The sequence below is a fragment of the Triturus cristatus genome, chromosome 11 (genome assembly GCF_964204655.1).
Source record: "Triturus cristatus chromosome 11, aTriCri1.1, whole genome shotgun sequence".
In the NCBI taxonomy this organism is placed as follows: Eukaryota; Metazoa; Chordata; class Amphibia; order Caudata; family Salamandridae; genus Triturus; species Triturus cristatus.
Window position 1 is genome coordinate 1,170,783,224 of NC_140594.1, and position 26,149 is coordinate 1,170,809,372.

General features: G+C 48.1%; 1 protein-coding gene across 1 annotated transcript in view; it reads left to right on the plus strand.

The window, feature by feature from the left end:
• The first annotated feature begins 485 nt into the window (after nt 1-485).
• The window catches only part of GMNC (geminin coiled-coil domain containing), an 82,134-nt gene continuing 56,470 nt past the window's right edge, over nt 486-26,149 (plus strand). The window contains exons 1-3 of the mRNA XM_085635171.1: nt 486-568; nt 11,946-11,998; nt 12,100-12,152. Coding sequence (XP_085491297.1) covers nt 486-568; nt 11,946-11,998; nt 12,100-12,152 — 189 coding nt within the window. The remainder of the gene's footprint in view (nt 569-11,945; nt 11,999-12,099; nt 12,153-26,149) is intronic.

Below are 26,149 nucleotides of genomic sequence, written 5' to 3' on the forward strand. Positions count from 1 at the left end.
TGAGTCTCTGAGCCCCGCTCCGCTCACACGCTTCATCCATTGGTCAAGATCAAGCAATAGAGGGGACAAACTCAGGAGCGTGTCATGCATGGGTCCCAACTTCCATTGCACACCCAATATCACTGCAAAGGTTCTGGATTCAAGACTGTTGGTTCAAATAAAGCGCACAATCAACTGTGCAGCAAGTGCTGGGTGATGAAGACGAAGGATGGGGCGGGTTCACAGCTGGACATGTCAATCTTCTAAAACAGCCTCATCTGCCATATTATGTCAAGTTTTTTTTTGGGAGGGGTTCACCTTTCCACGATCGAACTTTCTTTATGTGTTTCTTGTTATGTTTGTTGCTCTTGGGTGGGAGCCGTGCTGTCTCATTGCACTGCTTCAGCACGGATGCCACTTAGAAGCAGCCGGCACTATGACCAGTTACCTCTGGCTTGCTCCTTGCTACTCCCTGACGCTGCCTTAGGTACCCTGGTCTCGGGGGCATGAAAACTGCTTTAGGAGCAGTAAGTAAGAGCCTTTGGTACTTCCTCAACTTTGTGCTTAATGTCAAACTCTCCAGTGTCAAGTAAGACTCTGTTGAGGGATTAAGAAGACAAGAGGTTAACTCTTTGATGTCACCGGGGTCAAAGGCTGTATGGTGGCACTCCTGCTGCCATTTTGGTCCATGTGATCTAGAGCGCGTTGAGGAGGAGGAGGTACCCTGACGTGGGACGGGTTCATCGTCCACAGAATACAACGCTGCGTTGAGAGCGATGCTTGGGCTTGAGATACTGTTGGAACGAGCAGTCCATTGCCCTAGTGGAAGTGGTGGATGTTCTCAGTAGAGGCTGTATTCTTAATCGAAGCATGTTCCCAAGACTAGAGATCACTACATAGGGAGGTATTAGCAGCATGTTCAAGAGTGACTATAAGTAGAAGATTTTAAAGGATTCTGAGACTCCCAGCAGAAGACCAGGTGACACAATCCCTCAACTGATTGTAAAACAGCACAACCGGAAGTAGGAGTGCAGCAGGGCTGAGAAAGTAAGGGGAAAGCTGAAGATTGGGTAGGACTAGATGTGATGCATGAGGCAGACAAAGGTGGACCAGATAAGCCGGAGGATGTTTCTCTGATTTCAATTCTTATTGGTTCTTTGTTATCAAAAGTTGAGTGTTTGGACTAGCGGTGGATGGAGCTCGCGGGGTGTCACTCTGTGGAATTCCGCTGAGTTACATAAAAATTCTGCGAGATTCAGCAGAGATCTGCCAGCAGGCTGAATCTGGCACCTTGCTCTTCTCGCGCTCATTCTTTGCACCAGGAGCTTGTATGATCTAGTGATGTTGGTGTGGGTGGCAATGTACACAGGAGTGTAGGTTACATGTAGTGTGTAGGTGGTGGTGTATTATGTAGATTCTGGTGTAGAATCTAGTGGTGTTGGTGGGGCTTATAAAGTACACAGGAGTGTAGGTGTGATGTAGGTTGCACACAGTGTGTAGGTGGTGGTGTATTATGTACCTTCTGGTGTAGGATCTAGTGGTATTGGTGGTAATGTACACAGAAGGGTAGGCATGATGTAGGTACTGTATAGTGTGCATGTGGTTGAGTATAATGTCGATTCTGGTGTGGGATCTAGTGGTATTGGTGGGGGTGGTAATGTGCACAGAAGGGTAGGCATGATGTAGGTTGCACACAATGTGTAGGTGGTAGTGTATTATGTAGATTCCCATGTAGGATGTGGTAGTGGTGGTGTGGGTGGTAATGTACACGGGAGTGTAGGTGTGATGTAGGTTGCAGATAGTGTGTAAATGGTGGTGTATTATGTAGAATCCATTGTAGGATGTGGTGGTGTTTGTGTGGGTGGTAAGGTACATAGGAGTGTAGGTGTGATGTAGATTGCATGTAGTGTGTAGGTAGTACTGGTGTATTATGTAGATTACCATGTTTGGATGTGGTGGTGTTGGTGTGGGTGGTAATGTGCACAGGAGTGTAGACGTGATGGCGGTTGCATGTAGTGTGTAGCTGGTGGTGTATTATGTAGATTCCTGTGTAGGATCTAGTGGTGTAGGAGTCGGTGGTAATGTACACAGGAGGGTAGGTGCAATGTAGGTTACATGTAGTGTATAGGTGGGGGGTGTATTATGTAGATTCTGGTGTAGGATGTAGTGGTGTTGGTGTGGGTGGTAATGTATAGAGGAGTTTAGGTGTGGTATAAGTTGCATACAGTTTGTATGTGGTGGTGGATTATGTTGTTTCCTCTGTAGGATCTAGTGGTTTTGGTGTGGGTGGTAATGTACACATGAGTGTGGGTGTGATGTAGGTTGCATATAGTGTGTAGGTGGTGGCAGCTACCTATGTAGGATGTGCTGGTGTTGGTGTGGGTGCTAATGTACATGTAGGTGTGATGTAGGTTGCATACAGTGTGTAGGTGGTGGTGTATTATGTAGATTCTGGTGTAGGTTCTAGTGGTGTTAGTGTAGGTGGTAATGTACATGGGAGTGTAGGTGTGATGTAGGTTGCATACAGTGTGTAGGTGGTGGTGTATTATGTAGATTCTGGTGTAGGTTCTAGTGGTGTTGGTGTAGGTGGTAATGTACGTGGGAGTGTAGGTGTGATGTTGGGTTGCATACAGTGTGTAGGTGGTGGTGTATTATGTAGATTCTGGTGTAGGTTCTAGTGGTGTTGGTGTAGGTGGTAATGTACGTGGGAGTGTAGGTGTGATGTTGGGTTGCATACCATGTGTAGGTGGTGGCGTATTATGCAGATTCTGGTGTAGGATCGAATGGTGTGGGTAGTAATGCACGCAGGAGGGTAGGCATGATGTAGGTTGCATATAGTGTGTGGGTGTGGGGTTTAGGAAAGAGGCAGTGCATGGATAGGGTGCAGCAGTGGGATGTAGCAGTGGTCCAATCCATTCTTTTGGCCATTGGGGGGAGTGGTCTGAAAGAATCAACAGTAGAAAGTATCATGTTTAGTCGTAGGTGTAGACCGCAGTGCAGTGTTAAGAAGTGGGAGGAATGTATATGAATAGTGTTGGGTAAAGGGGTGTGGAAGCTGTAATGTACAGATAAATTGTGAGGTGCATGGCGGCTAAAGCTGGGGTCAGCTGTTGGTGTCGATGTGGATTCAAGTGTCGATGGAAGATGGTAGTGTGGGTGTATATGTGTGATGTATGTGGGTGGTGTGTTTAAGTGGTGTTAGGAGGTGTAGGTGATATAGTTTTACGTAGGGTTTTAATGTGCAGTCCAGGTACAGTGAGTAAGTATTGGTGTAAGTGCTAGTATGCACTGTAGGTGATAATGTATGGTTAATGTTGGAATGTGCATTGTAAGTAGGTCATGTGTAGGGTACATGATGTAGATTTTATATATGTAGTGTGTTGGTCGCAAGTGGTGATGATGAAGGGCATGTTTTAGGCTGTTCCTTCTGATCCCCGATGCTTACCATGAGCGTAAGTCCTGACAAGTGTGGTATTTGTATTGTAAATGTGGTAATAGTGTGGGGCGCTGGGTGTAGCTAGGGGAGCAGCATGTATGTAATGATGCAGGGTATAGATAGCAGTACAAGGGCTATGGTTTAAGTGTATTACCATGGTGTAGGTTGTGGAGAAGATTTAGACGTAGGGTATAGGTAGCGTGCTGCTATGCGTACAGTGGAGGAATACAGTGTTGGTGGGATAATAATAGATGCTGGTGTAGGTGGTCATGGAATTGAAAATGTAATCTATTGATAGCTGTGTGGGTGGTGTTGAATGTAGGTGGGGTCTGTGTAGAGCAGAGAACATGGAATAGGTGGACAGTGTATGTGGTGTTTTAGTAGTAGTGGCTGAAGTGTAGTTGGCTGGGTAGATGTAAAGTGGGGGTTCCAAGGCTGCAGGGGTGCATACACATGTTCTTATTTCTTTTATCAACAAGATCTCAGGCTGACACCTTCCGCTTTCAGTTCTGCTTGGAGGTGAAGGTCCTCTCATTTTGGGCTGCATTTTCAAGACAAGGCTACTCTCCCTCTGTGGAAGTGTCACACTTGGTATGAAGAGCACTTCTTGTGCCCAGCTGACTACAATGTCTTGGTAAACATTGGCGAATGTGCTTCTTCGAACGTGTCTGAGATCTTTATTATTAATTTTTCACGTGAAAACTTTGAGTTCTGAATAATTTTCACGTTCTCAAGAACTAGCAGATTAGAAGAACATTCAAGCTGGATTTTCCAAAAAGAACGGTTGAAAAACAGATCTACTTAAACACCTAAGTTTTTGATTTATAATGTAGTAAACGTCTTTTTTAACTTGTTCTACAAGAAATTGATGCATTAAATATTTTTAGAAGAAGAAGAATTTAAGTGATAAAGAAAATAAACCAGTGCACTGTTTGAAGCTTGATGCAACATCTGTGGACAAAGAGGGATTGTCGTGGCGATGGACTTTGGTAAATGCCATCAGTTGGCAATGAGATACCTGAAGCTGATCTCTTACTACAGGACTGTGAAGAAGGATAAAGTACACTTGGCACATAAGAACCTTTGTAAACATTGTAATTGGGCAGAGAGATATGGTATTGACTGCGGCCGGTCAATATAGTGATATCCATACTGAAAATCAGGGGTGGGCAGAGCTTGCGGAGTTGCACTACGTGGAATTCAGAGGAGTTGCATAAAATCTCGGTGGAATTCCGCGGAGATCGGGCCCGCCCCAGTGAAAACACTGATGGGTCAATGTCACGGAAAGCCTTCCGACGGATGGTAAACTTTGTGCTGCTTTTTGAGAAGCGGTTGAGACGCAGTGGAGCTAAATGTCAATGGGAGGGCTTTCCAAAGCGAGAGAAGTCAAGGAATAATGTTTTACCTTTATGGGCATGTCTAAACATGAGAGCATTACCAAAACTTTCCTTCTTCATGAGGCACACTTTGCGTAATGAAGAAAAGCATACCTCATACTTTGTGTCAAGAAGGTTCTGTGGTCCGGAAGTGCCAGGCTCTCCGATTTGCTTTCGGAACGATTACGTGCTGCCAGGACACTATGTCTGGGCTTCTGAGGTTCTTGCACTTGCACTCGCATATGTTGCTAGGTATGAGCTCTGATTCTTCGAGTGTGCTGTACCATCAAACGCTGCCAGTGCTGTGTGGTATTATACAGTCAAACGCTGGTAGGTATTCGGCAGCTTGACTTCAAGGTTTTCTGTTTCAGGTCTGGCTCATTGGGTGTCCTACGTCGTCTGGTGCCTTACTCCACTTGGTCCCTCTCCCTCAGCTCCCTCTCTCTTTCTGATCCAGAACAGAAGGCGGCTTCACCCTCCACGGCAAGCCACGGGCACTCTTTCACTGACAGTCCATACCTAACACACCCCCACACAAAGTAACTCCCCTACACCTGAATCTAGGAGGCACCCGCCGACTGTAAGAGGACGGGCCAGACCGAGCCATGTTTGAATCCCACAACCAATCAGGGCTATGGAATCTGTATGGCACACTAGGATTGGCGGTGGACCTGCTAATGTTCCAATACTTGGTCATTTTACAGAGCACCAGTACCGCCCACTCCAAGACGAGTCTCACAGTTGGGTCAGCCGTAGGAGTGACTGTCATGTGACCCGGAGTGCTAAAATTACGGACTAATGAAATCCATTAAAAGATCAGCATCGGATGACAGGCATGAGGCTGGATTTGCAGAGGGTCAGTGTAAGTAGTGGACAGGTGGTTACAGTAGCGGTAGAGCGCTTTATAGAGAGTACATACAGCATAGTAAATGATTTAACCATTACAGGTGGGCCGGCGCTGATAAACTCCGCAACACTACGTGGGAGGCGGAGTTTTCTCCCGAACTCCACAGAGTAAAAATACATTGCAAGCTCCGCCGGCGGAGTGGAGTTTACCGCCCACCCTTACTGAAAATCCAATTATTCTAGTCACCTATGTTCTCCTCCCAGTACACCATAATGTAGCATGAAAAACGTCTCATTTGCGTAAAACACTTTTTGCACATGAGATCAATGGGTTATTTTTGTTAGAGTTACAGAGGTGGTACGCAGTAAAATATTTTTCTTGTACCAAGATGTGGCACACCAATACACGTGTGGCATGCCTATGGGGTCAAGGTTTGATCCCTTTTATGCCAATCTTCTTCTCGGTTAGTATGTGAAGGAGCATATCTGGAGCAACAGAGTGCATTGTCCGCTTGTAGGTTAATCCACTTCCTGTGTATAACTCAGAACAGTGGGGAGACCCTATACGGAAAGGGGCATGGTCACAATCTTTATTTTGTCCAGTTAGGTTTCTTTAATAAAACCCCAACCTCAGTCCTGGGTAGCTGTGGCAGAGGGCAGTCAGGCGTAATCCAAGGAACACGTGTAAAGCATTTTGAATGACCAAGACAGTCCACAAGTGAGAAACACAAAACAATAGCAATCTGATACCAATTTTTAAAAATTGCTTGTGCCTTTATCTTGAAGTAGACACCAACAGGGCAGGACTGGCCGTAGCGGGCATCAGCGTTTCCCCGAGAGGCTGGAAGGGTTGGGGTCGGTTTTACAGCGGTGCTGCAATATCGGCCCCCAGTAATAAAAGCACCAGTGCTTCACACTTGCACCCTCTCTCCCCCTGGGAAGGGCTGGTCCAACAAAATTGCCAGGCCTGATTTGGGTTCCGAGTCTGGCCTTGGACACCAAAATGACAAAAATCTATTGAGCAAATTAGAGATATTATTTTTTAAGGTAAGTAAATCACATATCATTATAAAAAGAATGCAGTAGTTGTAAATGGCGTAGCATTTCCTGAGCCAATGGGCTAGAACAACTATTAGTCTTCACTTAGTCAGGGAACCATGGGTTGGAAGCCAGTCACAGGGACTGCTGAGATCCAGGGAGACAGTTACCTGTCAGGTGCAGTAGTGTCAGAGCCCACGCTCCCTCCACACACTGCCCGGGCAGTAGAAGGCTAGGTTAGTTCCTTCAAGCATAGCACAATTAGCAACAGAGCAAGCTTCATCCACACACTGAGTGGGCAGCAGAAGTGCAAGCATCATTCACGGACAGCAGTTGCTGCAGCAGTGATGTATTTCTTTCCAAATGACAAACAAACAGACACTTGGCTGCCACCCTAGAAAATCTTTATGAAAATTGGGAGTTTGCTTGTTGTAGGTGTGGGTCGTGTCAATAAGGAACATGATGTCCCGGCATCCCTGACCTATTAACTTGAAATCTGCCCTAAGGAGAGGCTGTGGAGTTATGGCCAGAGCTGCCAACTTTGGAACGGGGGAGCCAGGTTCGAGTCTCGGAGTCAACTCAATATCCCGTGACTCTGGGTAAATCACTTAATCTCCCCGTGCCTACAAAACATTAAAAATGAATGTGTTCTTGTGTAATGTAACTGGGACTCATGTAAAGCGCTCCAAACCCTGGGCTGAGTTCACGCTATGTAAAACTGTAAAAACAGACAAAATTAAACACAGCGGGCCTCATTTACAAGGCACCTGTGCTGCCGGAACGTCTCTTTTACTGACGGTCTAGCGGCACACACTGCAAAGCAATAGCTCAAGGTCACATAAAGACACCCTATGTGGCTTTACATGGCCTTGTAGATATGGACTGAGGCAACAAAGCGCAAGTATCTGCATTCAGTAACAGCTGCTACCCAACGGGGGTAGTGGGCGGGGGATAAAAAAACAAAACACTTGCCTTATTTCTGCCGGACGCCACCTCTCCTCCGTCCTCTCTGCAGCAGGAACCAGGAAGGGAAGCACACAGCCTCTCAGAATCTCCAGATTGATGACAACGCTGTGTTGTGATTGGTCTGAGCACCATGGTTCAACGCTTAGACTGGGGCTGACAGAGTTTGCACATTCTCCACCCAGGCTGTAATGCAGCTTGGGCGGAGAACATGCAAAGTGCGCATGATGGTTTGACCGGCCCAAGACGGCCGACCATACCATCATGCGCACTTAAGGTGCTGCCACCACTCCTCGCCCTGTGATGGGGGGAGCCCAGCCCCGCCCGCAGCTTCAACTGCAAGCTGAATATAAAATACAAATAACGGGACGTTATTATCGTTTTGTTTTTTGTATTCAGCTTTCAGTTGAAGCAGTGGGGCGACGCTCCTCCGACTTAGCAGAGGAGCAGCAGCTGTCAGTGTTGACTCACATCTGCGATAGGGATTGTGTGCTGTGGGTGTTCCCACATAACACCCGTGGCATTTGATACAGTCACAGATTTATGAGATTTCGTAAACCTGGGAATACCACAAAAGCCTGCTCCTCCCCAGGGAAGGCATAAGGGAGGCGCAACGAGGAGAAATGCCTTTATTTCTTCTTGTTTTTTCTTTTTTTTATGTGTGCTACATTCTGCAGCAGACATAGAAAGAGGAAAACGCCTCTTGTGATTGAATTCGTGCAGGAAGGTGTCCCTTCCTGCCCAAAAACAATCACTCCTACAAAGCAGGCACCCTTGCACCATGGTTCAAGGGTGCCTGCATTGGCGCATGGCAGCCCGTTGTGGGCCAGCGCAAGGGAAAAGGACAGTAATGCGCAGTATCTGATACATTTGGCACATTCCTGATGTTTTCTTTTGCTGTAGGGCAGCGCAGCAGGAAGGCCTGAGGCGCTGCCCCACAGCAAAATCTTATAAATGAGGCCCAACATGCGCAGGGCTCACTTGCTCTGAGCGTGCGCACTTGCTCTGCGCGTGCGCACTGCGAGACCCTGGTTTTGGTGTCTTGCTTTAAACTCCAGGGCTACCACTGTTGCATCTGGTGATAAAATATCCTGGCCCCTGCTTCTGCCCCACGATTCCTCATCCCCGCGACCAACAGAAGTAAAGTTAAGTAGCCGCTGCAAGCACGCCAGCCTCAGAGTGACACTTATAATGCCTCAAGCGTGAAACACCATTATTCCAACGCCTGGTAATCTCCTTAACCACAAACTGTGCGCAAAGGAAAGGACTGCGGGCTTTCCCCAGGGAGGGGGCGCCCTTGTGACCACCCGTGCTGGTACCTCCCTAAATAGGAAGGGAATCTTGAAGGGGGGCCTGGCGTAGGAGTACCAGGGCCCAGACTGGCCAGTCTGGGGCCGGACAGGTAAGTAGCACAATCTGGCATTTTCCTGGAGGGCTGCTGGCCGCGGATCTGGTTTCAGAGGACGATGGGCGGCCTTGACCCACCCATGAAAGCCAGGCCCCATGGCTCCATTCCGGCCACGACCTCAGCGGTGGGCGCCTGATTGGAACATTTTTGCCAGAAGAGATTTTGGTGTTCGGTCCAGCTTGTCTTCATAGGCAAATAGTGTGCATTTGTGATACAAGACGTGTGTTACTAGGGAAGGTAGTCAGTAACAGGCTTGACTCTGGCGCCTAAGACGAGGCCTTCCATCAAGTAAGGAGCAAATGACAGCAGAACATCTTTTTCAGTTTTACGTAGCGCTAACTCGACCTGAAGGTACTTTTAAAAATAAATGCAGACAGAAAACATGTTGTTTTCTGCTTGTATTTATCTGTACAAATCCGTAAAAACGGAAAACAGCCAGCCTTACTTATAAATATGCATTTAGAGGCTAAAGATGGTGGGAAGTAACAATATTTCTGGCCAGGCATACATTCCAGCTACATCACTAGAGTCCCAGGATGACAATGTACTCCTGTGACACTGCCTGAGAGCTCAGTGTCTACGCCTTACTGAAGTTTTATGACAAACCTACCTCTGATTTATGCTGTTAAGTGCATCAGTCCTGGGCAGCAGTAAAAAAAATGTAATTGGAATTTGGCAGCAGTAATGCAGTTACACTGGCAGTAATTTTACCATCGTAAGTAGTCTGAAATGTGGATTTTTATGGCGAGTGATATTTCCTCTTTCGAAAAGCAGTAGTTTGTTTTTCTCTCTCATGCTCTCGGTCAATTTCTGATGAGGAAAAATAAGTGACGTTGCCCAAAAATGAGAGCCGATGGACCCAACGGCAACCACCAGCTCAAATTAAGCACGGGTATTACTAGCCTATTACCACCAGCCGTCTTCCTAATGAACTTTTTGGGAATGAGGTCCTTGATAGTCACTCTTCCACTCATAAACATGGTCGTTTTCCCTGACATGATCACTTTATGTCATCCACTGAGTGTCCAAACAAACCCTCCTGACCCACCCGAAACCAGGATTAAAATATGTGAACAAACCTTGCTGTATTTGTGGTACGCGAACAAATGATGAACGGAATGCTGAATAAATCATACATTCACCCCCAGTCAAGAGATCTGGGTTAAATCCATTGTTATTTTGCTCACCATGCCACCCCAGTTTAGACCTGGCCATATGCAAATCAGTCTAGACCCTGTGCCTCAAGGGAACAGTCCAGCCCGAACTGCCAAGCCATGTCTTCCCTGGGCTGGAAACAAGCATCCAGGGACCGGTTTAGGGCTAACACCCTCTTCAGCCAGGCTAGCTTGAATCCAGTGGCACAGTGAGTCCGGGACCCAGGCCTGGGCATACCCGGCGCACTTAGGGCGAGAAAGCAAAAGACACAATTGATGGACCCAATGCAGAACAAATCAAAACATTCACCCCCAGTCAAGAAATCTGTGTTAAATCCTTTGTTATTTTGCTCACCATGCCCCCCCCATTTTTTGTGTCTGTATCTGTGCTACAAGCAGGGGCAGCTCCTCTGTTACGGAAGAGGAGCGGAGGAGCGTTGCCCCACTAAAATAATGCCCCCAGGGATAGAAACATAAACTCTGTTCCACAAATAAATGATACCTGTTCTTTCACTTGGTGCCTTTCACAAACTTCGTTTGTCAGATATTACAATCATTCCTTTAAAAAATTCTATATTATAAGCAGGGCACCTGGAATTATGCAGCAGAGTAGGATCAGATTATGCGAAAGGGTTGTATAAATTATGTGGTGTGAAAGGCCCAGTTATGTTGCACAAATATGGTACATTTTGTGATTGCATTACTTTATTGTTATGTCATTTTTGCACACAATTACATAGTCTGGGAAAATATTTCACTTTGTTAGTATCAATTCAACACCGAAATGCAGCAATAACAACTGAAAGGTGATGAGTCATCCTTTGTAAGAAGGCCTTTCAGTGCGTTCTGATACGGGTCGCCATATTTTAGTAACTTTTAATCCGTTTGTGCTAGAATTGTTTTTTTTGCCGAAATCTGCAGATTGTGCAACATGATGAATTATGTGGCACAAGCGGCAAATCTTTAATTATGCAAAAAATGCAGCAGCCACAAAAGTGCAAAATTCCTGTGGTACTGATTATAAGCAATGTCTCTATAGCCCTCAATTGTTCAGAAAAAAGAATAAGTTCTTTTCTCAATTGAATATGCAGTTCGTATCTAGTCTTAGATACAAGTTACTAACCCTGGGCGTAGTTTGCGTAGTAGCGCTACACGTAGCTACATGAAGTGCACTTCGCACTACGCAAGCTACGAGTAGCTACGCGAACTGCATAGTGCACTGTGCAAAATGCTGTTCGCAGTGATTGCACAGTGCCACATGCTTGTCCGCACTGTGCAATCATTGCAAACGGCATCTTGCACAGTGCAAGCGATCGTTTTCTGCCGCTCGAGTAGATTTGTACTCGAGCGGCAGCTTTCTCAACGCCGACTGGTAGTTTCTCATCGTGAGCAGTCGAGAGTATACGCGACCACTTGCAATGAGAAACCTGACCTTCCCGCGTTAAGAATCTCGCCGGGAGGTTTATTTTCCACGCTCGCGATCGGCAACTTGATGTTGCTGATCACGAACGAGGAAAAAGTCTCACCAGGATGTTATTTTGCTCATGGTCGCCAACTTGACATTGAGGGCCGCGAGCAAGCAAAAAATGCCTGCTATGCGTTTTTGCACTGTGCTACGTGCAATTCGCGTAGCGCGTAGTTGCGCAAACTAGGCGAGCGTAGCGTAGTCCTACGCCCTGGGTTACAAGTTACTCCGTTTTTCAGAGGTCCGTTATATTAGCCAAGATTCTCTATTCTTCTTTCAGGCTCGACATAGTCAACAATGAGGGCCTTCTGAGGCTCGTTAAACCACAGGATGGTAAGAGCTTTACCCTTACTTTTCTGCACTCATGAACATTACAGACTTCTAGTCGAATGGTTTTCTGTTGTTGATGTGTTGTTCCTCTTCTTGTTTTGCAGGTTCCCATAGCAGAATTGCTGCTCTCAGGATGTCACGAAGGATGAACTGGAAAGTGAGGCGCAAGCAGACCTCAAGCGCCATGTGGAGTTGCAGTGAGCTGCTTCCTCCAGACAGGTTGAACAAGCAGTGGGTCATAGCGAGGGCGGGGCTTTTGTAGCCAGGCTTGCCCAAGATGGCTGCCGTTCTCGCGAGATCTTGAAGTCTCATGGGAATACAGTCACAATTTCCTGAGAGACAGCAAGGTGCCTATGCATGCACTGCCTTCCTGCTTCCACTCAAAATGTTTTTTTGACTGCATCTTGTTCTTGCTAAAACGTGGGGGAGGTCTGGTAAAGTCCTGTCACGGCCTGACCTCCCACACTACTTACCAACCGACACTATGCCCGATCTTAGGCCGGCGGTTCCGACCGCAGTATTTGGCAGTTGGAATCATCCATTTTTCAACGGAAGCTTGTCCGGCGGGCGGAAAAGGCCTGCAGCACGAGATTCCATTGACAAAGGAATGTTTTCAAACATCCCTGCACCCTGAGGCAGGCACCTCACGGTGCTTGTTTAGGGGGGCAACATAGGTGCCACCCAGGCCCCATTGTGAGGGCAGGGAAGAAGGGGAACCTGCTAGGGGTACCTCAAAGACACTTTCAACAGCCTTTTCATGTGAGAGAGCCCAACATGAAAAGGCTGTCGGAAACTGCCATCATAATCCTGATGGCAGAACCGAGCCTGGCTCCACTGTCATTCATACATGGTGTGTTGTGACGCACCAACGGGCTCAAGGTCCCTCCGCCGGATACCTTCACCCGCCGCATCACAATGCACCACAGGATCACAATATCAGATGCTGGTGGGTACGACACCTGCGTGCCATCAATGTTGGACCCACTGACATCGTAACAAGCCCCTCTGTGTTCTATTTTGGGGGGGGATAACCATGGTACCTCCAGCACTACACTGTGTTTTGCCCTCGGCACACTGAGCACCCTTGACAGGGCCTGGCACCTGCAATTTGTAACTGGATTGCTCCTTTCTTTATCATGCACATTCTCACACCCTTTATTTCATTTTTTTAATTTACAACTCCAAAATCGGCATCTACCATTTGAAATTGTAAAATATAAAAAGGCAATATGATTGTTGCAGTGTCATGCTGTATGTGCATGCATACATGTTGTTGCAGGGCACACGTTGAGGATATAAGCTTGTAGACAGCATCTACCCACTCTTTTCCCAGGGCGGATGCTGTCTACCCTGCCAGGATCTTGGGCGCCAAAGAAATTTTCTAAACGTATCTGTGTGTAATTTACAGATATCGGGACACATTCAACAGTGCTACACAGAATTCTACCTCATGTGCATAATTCACCATCACATCACATAATTCCAGTCCACTACATGCCACTCCACGACACACAATACCACTTTTACAAAATTACACTCCATAACACACAATCCCTCTCCACAAAATTCCAGTAAACTTTACACCACATAATCCCTATCCACATAATTCTACTGCACACAATGCCACATAATTCCATTCCACATATCCATTCCACACACTACACAATTCCACAAATAAGAATCCCATTCCAACCCACATAATTCCGTTCCACACCACATACACCCACTGCACTCCATAACACATGGCCAATAGTCATTGACATTAACAATACCAACAGCTCTCAAATTGCCAAACCTATTGACTTTGCCATTGCTTGTTTAGGCGTTGGCCCCTGTATTGACGTGTGTGCTTGTCAAGTTCATCATTGTAGCTAAATCTTTTCACCGCTATTCGAGTGCAACATCTTGCTTCAAACTGGCAGCGGATTGATGACGTTTTAGGCGTTGAGAGCAGGCATGCCATTGTAGCGCCCCCTCTGGTGGTCAGGATGCACGGTGGCAGCATCCATTCCTTCATGGAACATGTTGGCATTTCTGTACGGGTTGCCAATGTAGCATCAGTTAAAAAGCATTTGTAAAGATGAAAGTCCAACTGGCAGCTTTTGTATTGTCCATGCTTATTTTCTGTGTATTTTATGCTTTTATAGAACTGAATTTTTAATGGTTTAGTCAAGATTATAAATCAAAATTAAAAGGAAATACCCAGAGTGAATGAACTGGTCGCACATGAAAATAGGAAACTTGAGAGCTTTCCTTCAGAGGTTCAAAGGGCAGCATAGGGTGAGTTTGGAGTTTGAAGCTTACTGAAGCATCAGGTGGAAGTGTGGTAGCGAGAGCTGGGGACACAGACAAGTCTGAGAGCTGCAGAGTGTTGGACGCTTAAATCAGACGGATTCCTAGGACCAGCTGAATGTTTCTAAGAAGCAAAAGAGTAACACCAGGCCTCGACCTGCTAGATCTTGGGGAACTGGCTGACAGAGGCAGTGGAGAGGGGTGAGCAATGGAAGAGGGGGTCAAAGGCAGCAGAAGTGGAGAAGAGAGGCTCTGAATCCACAATTGTACAAGTAGAAGGGGTCTGATGGGCAATGAGGTTTGGCAGAGGGGGTCTGTGAGCCAGATTTGGGACACACACTGGCATTCTGCGGAGCCGTTATGTTGGTATCTGAGGGCTGGCGGAAGGATTTAAGGGCCCAGTGCTTAATTTTCAAAAAAGTAAGTGCTAGGACCCAAGGTATTTCTCATGGGGCAACTGCAGTTGGTGCAACCCACATGCCACTTTAAACTTCAGGTTAAGTGCATGTTTTTTAAAGGTAAATTAAACAATTAAATGCTGCACTAATTAACTTTGTTTATAAATTACACACACAGTGCCACCATGTGGTGGATTCTCATTAGAGTAGGTACTTGGGTTTACAAATAAGGAAGTCTGCAGTGAAGCTCTTGAGTGCTGCTGCAAATGGAGGCATGCTAACATGCTTTAAGTGAGTTTAGTTTTTATTTAGGGATCTGAGCATTACTAGAGTTATTGTGAGTACATCGAGTGGGCTTTAGGTGCAGCGGAGGGGTGAATGGGGTGTCTTAGGGGCACACTATTAATGCTGAGGGTCAGTAGATGGGGTCTAATGGCTGCTTGAAGCACTTTTTTGGACCCTTGGTGTCCACAGTGACACTCTGTAGGAGAGTAGGGTCTGCTATCCTATGGTCACCCCAAATTTTTGCTTTTTGCTTCACTGGTTTTTGACATATTGAGGCTGTGGGCCTGCCAATCAGATCCCCAGCCTGCTGTTCTCTCTACTAAATTTACACTATGCACCCTAGGTGCATAACCAATTGGAAGTGGATCACCCTGTGAGCCCCTGTACCAGTGTACACTAGGTACCCAGGGCATTGGTGTATCTAAGGCCTGCCAGGGGCTGAAGCATGTATTATGCCACCCCAGGCTTGGCCTAACAAATTTGACACAACTGGCTGATCACTCAGCTGGGGTAAGTTGGTGTAACCACCTCTTACTTAGGTGTAGTATACCTATACCTAACCTTAAATGGGACACATGTTAACCTATAAGTCACTCCTATGGCAGGCCTTAACAATCCTGAAGGCAGAGTGCTTGGTTCCATGTGAGATGGTGCTCTGGCATGAGCTGAGCCTGTCTGCAGTGGTCGGAACAACTTCCTTCTACTGTTTCCAGATATCGTCATACCATATACTCTTAAGTGCATTATGAACCTCGCGGTTAAATGCTAACTTTGGTTTGGCTTTATCAAAACATGTCGAGTAAGGTGTCATACGAATTGGAATACTAACCCCTCGCCAATTCTGGCGACGGGGTTAGCATTCCACCCTTCTAGAGGGACACGACATGTACAGTACCTGAAACCCGGGTAAAATCAGACATAGCCTCAGCTCCACAAAATGGATGCTGCCACCACAGACACAAGTCTGCCCTCCTGCTGCTGGGAGTCCTTCCAGCTTGGGAGGTGTGGACAAAGGGTTTCCTGCCAGGGGAGGTGCGTGCACCACCCCAGACAGGATTTTGTGTATTGGTCAGGTAGGGCTTGAAAGAAACCAGACATGCCTGAGGCTCACAAGGAGCCTCGGTGCATATGCCAGTTCAATCCGGTCCTGGGGCACACCAGTACCGGGCCTGGGGCGAGCTGGACAAAGGATTGGGGGTGTAACCACCCCCCTTCCTGGTCCCACCCTTAGGGAGGGACCTAGCAGGTAGTCCGGCCCCTAGAATCCGCTTAAAGGTAGGAGCTGTGTTCTAAGACTTCAGATATCCTGGAATCAACTTGAAACTAAGAAGAAGACGGGAACTTCGATGCTCTGCCGCACAGAGGACTAAAGCCAATCTCCCCTGTGGTCAGGGAGTGACCACCTTGCTAACGCAAGCACCATCCAGCGAATCAACATCTGCTTTGCCGCCGCCTCCCGCCGGAGCTCGAGCCCAGAGACTTACAAGACCTGGACCTCCAGACCTCTCACTGCCCGATCCACAGTCCCTGAAAAGAGGAGACCCGTGGAGGCACCGAGACACGTGGAGCCAGCCATCTTGAAAAGACCACGACAAGCTGCAAGCGCAACAACCGAGGCTCCCTCCAAATTGTGCTTTGGGATCTGAGAAGCCCAACATCCGAGCAGCATCTGCACCAAAGGTGAGCCCTCCAGCATCTCCACGATCTGCGTAGGGCCCTTCTGCATTTTGCCACTCGACGCACCTAACCGGTTGCTGGCCCGCTGGCTAGTGGCCATCTTGGCAACGAACTTCAAAAACTACACCACTGGTCTGGTTGCTCCAGACTGGCCCTTGCTCCCCTCCAAAGGAGCAATCCCTCTGACCTTGCTGGTCAGAACCATCAGTTTATTTCGTTTTCCACAACACTTGCTTTTGCCAAGGCTTGTTTGCTTCGATCAAGTCGCCGACACCGCCGACTGCGAGAGCCTGCGTGGGACAGCTCGTGAACCGACTCCTGGACGTCGTCAACCTTCAGGGACCACGTGGCTGCAGAGACAAGCTACACCTTCCTTCCTGTTTGCACCCGACATCTCCTGGTACCCACCTGGTGCCACGCTGGTCACTGGCTAGTGACTGTGAACACTGTCCCCTCTGCTTACAGGTCTTCTACAACTCCGATCCACTCTTGGATCCACCGCATCTCTTCCGGGACGATCGCCTGCAGCATCTTTGTCTTCAGGCTCCATTGAACAGATAGAAGAAACCCGACGCACTTCGACACCTACGCACCCGCTTCCTGTGGGTGAGGTAAAGCTGGCACTCCGGTGCCCAAGTTTAGAGTATCATCTCTAGTGTCTGTGTTTCGAATCTTGAGTTCATAGTCCCTCCGGAAGATCCTTTTTGCAGTAACTTTGTACTTTTTACGCACCCATAGAAAACCTATGGGAGCTCGCGTGTGACTATTTGCTCTGCACACGCAACCCGTGGTCCTCCTGGTCACTAACTGAAGTTAGCTCCTTGTAGGCCCAGCGATTCTAGAGGCCCTAGGCCTTTTCCCTTTTCTGTTCGTGGTACTTATACCACTATTTTAGTATATGGTTTGAGCGGCCACCAGGGCCTATCCATATAAAGTGCAACTTCTGTGTATTCTACTGTAATCTTGTTTGACGATTTGTGCTCCTGTGCTCATAAAGAGACTAGGGGTTACTTTGAGAAATAAATACATATATATTTTGAATATATATCTGTGTGGTGTCCTTTCATTGGTATAAAAGGGGGTTGCATTTGGTAATACAGCTTGCTTAACACGTTTCACGAGTTTAGCCTCAAAGACTGCTTAGCCTACGCTACCACTAGGGCAGCTAGTCCGAAAAGGTTGACTTACAACCACACCATAAGGGTTGCTTGGCATGGTACAAGGTGGTCACTTTAACTAGTGAACATCATATACCAGGCCAACTTCTCACATTGGTGAGCAGCGGTTGGATTTGAGCTTGCTGTGTTTTACCATTGTAATCTCTTGGTTACCAATTGAAAGATCACATAGGTACCTGTAGGTACATATAAAACAAGATTAGATATACTTAAGTTCTACTGAACTTAGTGTTGTAGAGCAAAGGGAGTAGCACACCCTGACTACAACTACTAGATAGGTCTAGTAGGTAAACCCAAGTGTAGGTAGATTGCAACACATCCACCCACACTTAAGAGCAATGGCTGGGGCAGAGGGGTCCAATGTACCCATCTCTGTTGAGAGTGACCCCCAGAGGGCACCATCCATCTTTGCTACCCTAAATCAAAATAAGCTCAGGCAGTTGGCAAATATCAGGGGCCTTAAATAGCCCAAGAATCCTACTTCTGCTGAACTCAGAGAGCTGTTACAGGCTGATGAAGATCAGAAAGCTCTCAGGAAAGCCTCCCAGTTAGGCCCCTTAGGGACAGGAACAGGAGGCCCCCCTTCTGAAGATGCTACTGAAGTACCCCTTTCCAATAGTCATCCCTTAGATGAGAATCATACTACAGAGGAGGAAAGTGATGGGGATACAGGAGGTAGTGAGGATGAAGGGAGAACTAGCCCAGTGCCAAGTGTTATACGTGGCCCAGCTAACTTAAGGCTATTGGGGACTGACAATGGGATCCCCCCATTGGATCTCCCCAATGGACTTAACCAGGGGTCTGGGAGGCAAAGGAATCACTCAGGTGAATCTAATGCTTCTCATACCTCTAGAGGCTCTCAAGGTCACTCCAGGAGAAGGATGACCACCCCTCAGAGGAGGGAGCATGAGGCCAGAATACAAGAAGCCCAGCTGAGGATCAGGAAGCAGGAGCTAGAAGTAGCCCTGATGGAAGAAAAACTGAGCAAGGCTAGGCAGCATAAAGAGAGTGGGTCTATACCCACTGGTGGCAGCATTGTCCCTAAGGACAAAGATAGGGTCTTTGATAATAGGAACCTGTCCAAGGTTGTGCCCCCCTACAAAAGTGGGGATGACATCCACAAATGGATGACTGCTCTTGAGAGAGCCTGAAAAGTGCAGCAGGTTCCTGAAGACCAGTGGGCAGCAATCTTATGGCTCTCCTTTGAGGGGAGAGGCAGAGATAGACTCCTCACTGTTAGAGAAGAGGATGTCAGAAATTACAGAGTCCTGAAGAGTGTCCTAGTTGATGGGTTAGGCTTAACCACTGAACAGTACAGGTTAATGTTCAGAGACACCCAAAAGACACAGACTCAGGACTGGTCTGAATACATTGAATGTGCCACTAAGGCTTTGGAGGGTTGGTTGCTGGGAAGTAATGTATCTGATTATACAGGATTGTACAATTTGATGATGAGAGAACAGATTTTAAATAACTGTCAAAACCAGCAACTGCATCAACACTTGGTTGAATCTGATCTGACCTCTCCCCAAGAATTGGGAAAGAAGGCAGACAAATGGGTCAGAACCAGGGTTAAGCAAAAGAACCAGAACCAGGGCCAAGGGGGTGATCAGAAGAAAACAGACCAGAAGGGTGGAGATCAGAAATCTAAAGACCAGAAGTCTTCAACAGGGCCCCAAACTAATGCTAAAGAGGGTGGGTCCCAGCCTAAAGGGAAGAAGAAAGAAGGTCAAAAGAAACCCTGGTGCAACTCTTGCAAAAATACAACTCACTGGACTAGTGATTGTAAAAAGGGTGGAGCCCCCAACACTGTTGCCCCTAAGGCGCCTGCTCCCAGTACTACTGTTAGCAGTGTTGGTCCCCAGACAAAGGGTGTAGTGGGAATCACTATGGGAACTGAAGGAGATTCTGACTTAGACAGAACCCTGACACAGGCAGTCCTGATCTGTGATGGGGACATAGAGTTGTCCCTGACTGTGAGCCCCAGTAACCTGGGCAAGTACAGACAGACTCCTTTAATTAATGAAAAAGTGGCTCAAGCCTACAGGGACACATGTGCCAGTGTCACTATGGTGACACCAGGCTTTGTGGACCCTGGACACTACATACCAGGTGAGAATTACCTGGTGACCAATGCCAGCAATGCCACTACTTCACATAGTGTGGCAGTTGTTAACTTCTCATGGGGAGGGGTAACTGGCCTCAAAAGGGTTGTGGTTAGTGCAGACCTCCCAGTAGAATGTTTGTTGGGCAATGACCTAGAGAGTTCTCTATGGTCTGAAGTGGAGTACAGGACACATGCAGAGATGTTAGGTATATCACCACATGTCCTTGCTGTGACCAGGTCACAGGCCAAAAAGTGCCTTACTGAACCTCAGGTCTTGGATCCTGGAACAATGGACCAAGCACCTACCAAGAAGAAGACCAGGAGGGTCAAGGCTGTGCCTTCCCCCTGCCTCCAAGTGATGATCAGCCTTCCCAGGAAGCTGATCTAGAGAACCCTGAAGGAACTGTCCCTGAAGAGCTTGAACCTGATCAGGTTGAGTTTCTGGGGACAGGGGGACCTTCAAGGGCTGACTTGAGGCAGGCTCAGTTATCCTGTCCCTCTCTTGAACCCCTTAGACAGCTGGCTGCTGCTGAGGCTGCTGGGAATGCTCAAGGTACCCATAAAGTGTATTGGGATGAAGGGCTCCTTTATTCAGAGGCTAGAGACCCCAAGCCTGGTGCAACCAGGAGGTTGGTTATACCTCTGCAATTTAGGGGCTTCCTTCTTACCTTGGCCCATGATATTCCTTTAGCAGGACACTTAGGCCAGAACAAGACTTGGGACAGGCTTGTCCCTCACTTTCACTGGCCTCATATGAATGAAGATACAAAGGAGTTTTGTCGCTCCTGTGTGACCTGCCAAGCCAGTGGCAAATCAGGTGGCACAACAAAGGCCCCCCTAATACCACTACCTGTGGTGGGGGTCCCCTTTGAAAGAGTGGGAATAGATATAGTGGGTCCCATGGATCCTCCCACTGCATCTGGGCACAGATTTATACTGGTGGTAGTGGATCATGCCACCAGGTATCCAGAGGCAATTCCCCTTAGGACCACTACAGCACCTGTTGTGGCCAGGGCCCTGCTAGGAGTATTCTCCAGAGTGGGGTTTCCTAAGGAGGTAGTTTCTGACAGAGGTACCAACTTCATGTCAGGATACTTGACAGCTATGTGGAAGGAATGTGGTGTCAACTACAAGTTCACCACCCCTTATCACCCACAATGCAATGGGCTTGTTGAGAGATTCAACAAGACCCTAAAGGGTATGATCAAAGGATTACCTGAAAAGCTCAGGCGAAGATGGGACATCCTTCTACCCTGCCTTCTGTTTGCTTACAGAGAGGTCCCACAAAAAGGAGTTGGCTACAGCCCCTTTGAATTGTTGTTTGGGCACCCTGTGAGAGGCCCACTGTGTTTAGTGAAGGAAGGATGGGAGTTACCTCTCAAAAAGCCTAAACAAGACATAGTGGACTATGTACTTGGTCTCCGCTCCAGGATGGCTGAGTATATGGAGAAGGCATCCAAAAACCTTGAGGCAAGCCAGGCCTTACAGAAAGCTTGGCATGACCAAAAGTCTGTCTTGGTTGAGTTTCAGCCAGGACAGAAGGTATGGGTGTTGGAGCCAGTGGCCCCAGCAGCACTCCAAGACAAATGGTCTGGACCCCATACAATCCTGGAAAAGAAGGGAGAGGTCACCTACTTGGTGGACCTAGGAACTCCCAGGAGTCCCCACAGGGGACTCCATGTTAACAGGTTAAAAGCATATGTTGACAGGGCAGACATGGGCTTGCTCATGGCTACAGATGAGGGACACGAGGAAGAGAGTGACCCTCTCCGAGACCTGTTGTCTCAGAACCCTGAAGATGGCTCAGTTGAAGGAGTGGCCCTTGGAGGCAACCTCACTGCCCATCAGCAGACTGAATGTAGACAAGTTCTACAATCATTTCAACATCTGTTTTCCCTAATACCTAGCCAAACTGACTGGTGTACCCATGTGGTGGACACTGGTGACAGTCTGCCTGTAAAGAACAAGCTTTACAGACAACCTGACCACGTCAGGGACTGTATAAAGGCTGAGGTACATAAAATGCTGGAATTAGGTGTCATTGAACCCTCAGAGAGCCCCTGGGCTAGCCCAGTGGTTCTGATCCCCAAACCTCACACCAAAGATGGCAAGAGAGAGATGAGGTTCTGTGTGGACTACCGGGGTCTCAATGCTGTCACCAGGACAGATGCACACCCTATTCCAAGGGCAGATGAGCTCATAGACAAACTAGCTTCTGCTAAGTTTTTGAGCGCATTTGACTTGACAGCTGGCTATTGGCAAATCAGATTAGCTGAGGAGTCTAAGGCCAAAACAGCATTCTCAACCCCCGGTGGGCATTATCAATTTGTGGTGATGCCCTTTGGTCTGAAGAATGCACCTGCCACCTTCCAAAGGCTGGTGAACCAAGTCCTTACTGGGTTGGATGACTTTTGTGCAGCATATCTTGATGACATTGCTGTCTTTAGCTCCACCTGGGAGGATCACCTGATCCACCTGAAGAAGGCTCTTGAGGCTCTGCAAAGGGCAGGCCTCACTATCAAGGCTACTAAGTGCCAGATAGGGCAGAGTAAGGTTGTGTATTTGGGCCACCTTGTAGGTGGAGGCCAAGTTCAACCACTGGAGAGTAAGATACAATCCATCAAGGACTGGTCCCCTCCAACCACCCAGACTCAAGTTCGAGCTTTCTTGGGCTTGACTGGGTACTACAGGAAGTTTGTTAAGAGCTATGGGTCCATTGTGACTCCTCTTAATGATCTGACATCCAAGAAGATGCCCAAAAAGGTTCAGTGGACAGTAAGCTGTCAAAAGACATTTGATGACCTGAAGGAGGCCATGTGCTCTGCACCTATCCTGAAAAGTCCTGACTACTCCAAAGAGTTTATTGTCCAAACAGATGCTTCTGAGTTGGGTGTGGGAGCTGTGCTGTCACAACTTAATGTAGATGGTCAAGACCAACCCATTGCTTTTATTAGCAGAAGGTTGACCCCCAGAGAGAAGAATTGGTCAGCTATTGAGAGGGAGGCCTTTGCTGTGGTGTGGGCCCTGAAGAAGCTGAGGCCATACTTGTTTGGCACTCACTTCAAGATTCAGACCGACCATAAGCCCCTCTTGTGGCTAAATCAGATGAAGGGTGAAAACCCCAAACTGCTTAGGTGGTCCATTTCCCTACAGGGGATGGACTTTACAGTGGAGCACCGGCCAGGTACTGACCATGGGAATGCAGATGGTCTCTCCAGGTACTTCCACTTAGGACATGAAGACGAGACTGGTCAAGGCTAGTTTAATGTCCCTGCGTTTGGGGGGGGGGGGTTGTGTAGGAGAGTAGGGTCTGCTATCCTATGGTCACCCCAAATTTTTGCTTTTTGCTTCACTGGTTTTTGACATATTGAGGCTGTGGGCCTGCCAATCAGACCCCCAGCCTGCTGTTCTCTCTACTAAATTTACACTATGCACCCTAGGTGCATAACCAATTGGAAGTGGATCACCCTGTGAGCCCCTGTACCAGTGTACACTAGGTACCCAGGGCATTGGTGTATCTAAGGCCTGCCAGGGGCTGAAGCATGTATTATGCCACCCCAGGCTTGGCCTAACAAATTTGACACAACTGGCTGATCACTCAGCTGGGGTAAGTTGGTGTAACCACCTCTTACTTAGGTGTAGTATACCTATACCTAACCTTAAATGGGACACATGTTAACCTATAAGTCACTCCTATGGCAGGCCTTAACAATCCTGAAGGCAGAGTGCTTGGTTCCATGTGAGATGGTGCTCTGGCATGAGCTGAGCCTGTCTTCAGTGGTCGGAACAACTTCCTTCTACTGTTTCCAGATATCGTCATACCATATACTCTTAAGTGCATTATGAACCTCGCGGTTAAATGCTAACTTTGGTTTGGCTTTATCAAAACATGTCGAGTAAGGTGTCATACGAATTGCAATACTAACCCCTCGCCAATTCTGGCGACGGGGTTAGCATTCCACCCTTCTAGAGGGACACGACATGTACAGTACCTGAAACCCGGGTAAAATCAGACATAGCCTCAGCTCCACAAAATGGATGCTGCCACCACAGACACAAGTCTGCCCTCCTGCTGCTGGGAGTCCTTCCAGCTTGGGAGGTGTGGACAAAGGGTTTCCTGCCAGGGGAGGTGCGTGCACCACCCCAGACAGGATTTTGTGTATTGGTCAGGTAGGGCTTGAAAGAAACCAGACATGCCTGAGGCTCACAAGGAGCCTCGGTGCATATGCCAGTTCAATCCGGTCCTGGGGCACACCAGTCCCGGGCCTGGGGCGAGCTGGACAAAGGATTGGGGGTGTAACCACCCCCCTTCCTGGTCCCACCCTTAGGGAGGGACCTAGCAGGTAGTCCGGCCCCTAGAATCCGCTTAAAGGTAGGAGCTGTGTCCTAAGACTTCAGACATCCTGGAATCAACTTGAAACTAAGAAGAAGACGGGAACTTCGACGCTCTGCCGCACAGAGGACTGAAGCCAATCTCCCCTGTGGTCAGGGAGTGACCACCTTGCTAACGCAAGCACCATCCAGCGAACCAACGTCTGCTTTGCCACCGCCTCCCGCCGGAGCCCGAGCCCAGAGACTGACAAGACCTAGACCTCCAGACCTCTCACCGCCCGATCCACAGTCCCTGAAAAGAGGAGACCCGTGGAGGCACCGAGACACGTGGAGCCAGCCATCTTGAAAAGACCACGACAAGCTGCAAGCGCAACAACCGAGGCTCCCTCCAAGTTGTGCTTTGGGATCTGAGAAGCCCAACATCCGAGCAGCATCTGCACCAAAGGTGAGCCCTCCAGCATCTCCACGATCTGCGTAGGGCCCTTCTGCATTTTGCCACTCGACGCGCCTAACCGGTTGCTGGCCCGCTGGCTAGTGGCCATCTTGGCAACGAACTTCAAAAACTACACCGCTGGTCTGGTTGCTCCAGACTGGCCCTTGCTTCCCTCCAAAGGAGCAATCCCTCTGACCTTGCTGGTCAGAACCATCAGCTTATTTTGTTTTCCACAACACTTGCTTTTGCCAAGGCTTGTTTGCTTCGATCAAGTCGCCGACACCGCCGACAGCGAGAGCCTGCGTGGGACAGCTCGTGAACCGACTCCTGGACGTCGTCGACCTTCAGGGACCACGTGGCTGCAGAGACAAGCTACACCTTCCTTCCTGTTTGCACCCGACATCGCCTGGTACCCACCTGGTGCCACGCTGGTCACTGGCTAGTGACTGTGAACACTGTCCCCTCTGCTTACAGGTCTTCTACAACTCCGATCCACTCTTGGATCCACCGCATCTCTTCCGGGACGATCGCCTGCAGCATATTTGTCTTCAGGCTCCATTGAACAGATAGAAGAAACCCGACGCACTTCGACACCTACGCACCCGCTTCCTGTGGGTGAGGTAAAGCTGGCACTCCGGTGCCCAAGTGTAGAGTATCATCTCCAGTGTCTGTGTTTCGAATCTTGAGTTCATAGTCCCTCCGGAAGATCCTTTTTGCAGTAACTTTGTACTTTTTACGCACCCATTGAAAACCTATGGGAGCTCGCGTGTGACTATTTGCTCTGCACACGCAACCCGTGGACCTCCTGGTCACTAACTGAAGTTAGCTCCTTGTAGGCCCAGCGATTCTAGAGGCCCTAGGCCTTTTCCCTTTTCTGTTCGTGGTACTTATACCACTATTTTAGTATATGGTTTGAGCGGCCACCAGGGCCTATCCATATAAAGTGCAACTTCTGTGTATTCTACTGTAATCTTGTTTGACGATTTGTGCTCCTGTGCTCATAAAGAGACTAGGGGTTACTTTGAGAAATAAATACATATATATTTTGAATATATATCTGTGTGGTGTCCTTTCATTGGTATAAAAGGGGGTTGCATTTGGTAAAACAGCTTGCTTAACACGTTTCACGAGTTTAGCCTCAAAGACTGCTTAGCCTACGCTACCACTAGGGCAGCTAGTCCGAAAAGGTTGACTTACAACCACACCATAAGGGTTGCTTGGCATGGTACAAGGTGGTCACTTTAACTAGTGAACATCATATACCAGGCCAACTTCTCACACACTCCTTAAGCTACCAGTGATACGCTGAAGCCAGGTACAACCACACGTGGAGGCAAGCGGGAAAATGGGCAAGATGATCAGTAAAAGGGACGGATCTGAGGGCTAATATAAGGCACTCTTCGGTGCCTGCAGGCAAAGCGACTTTGTCTATTGTATGACTCTAACAGGCAT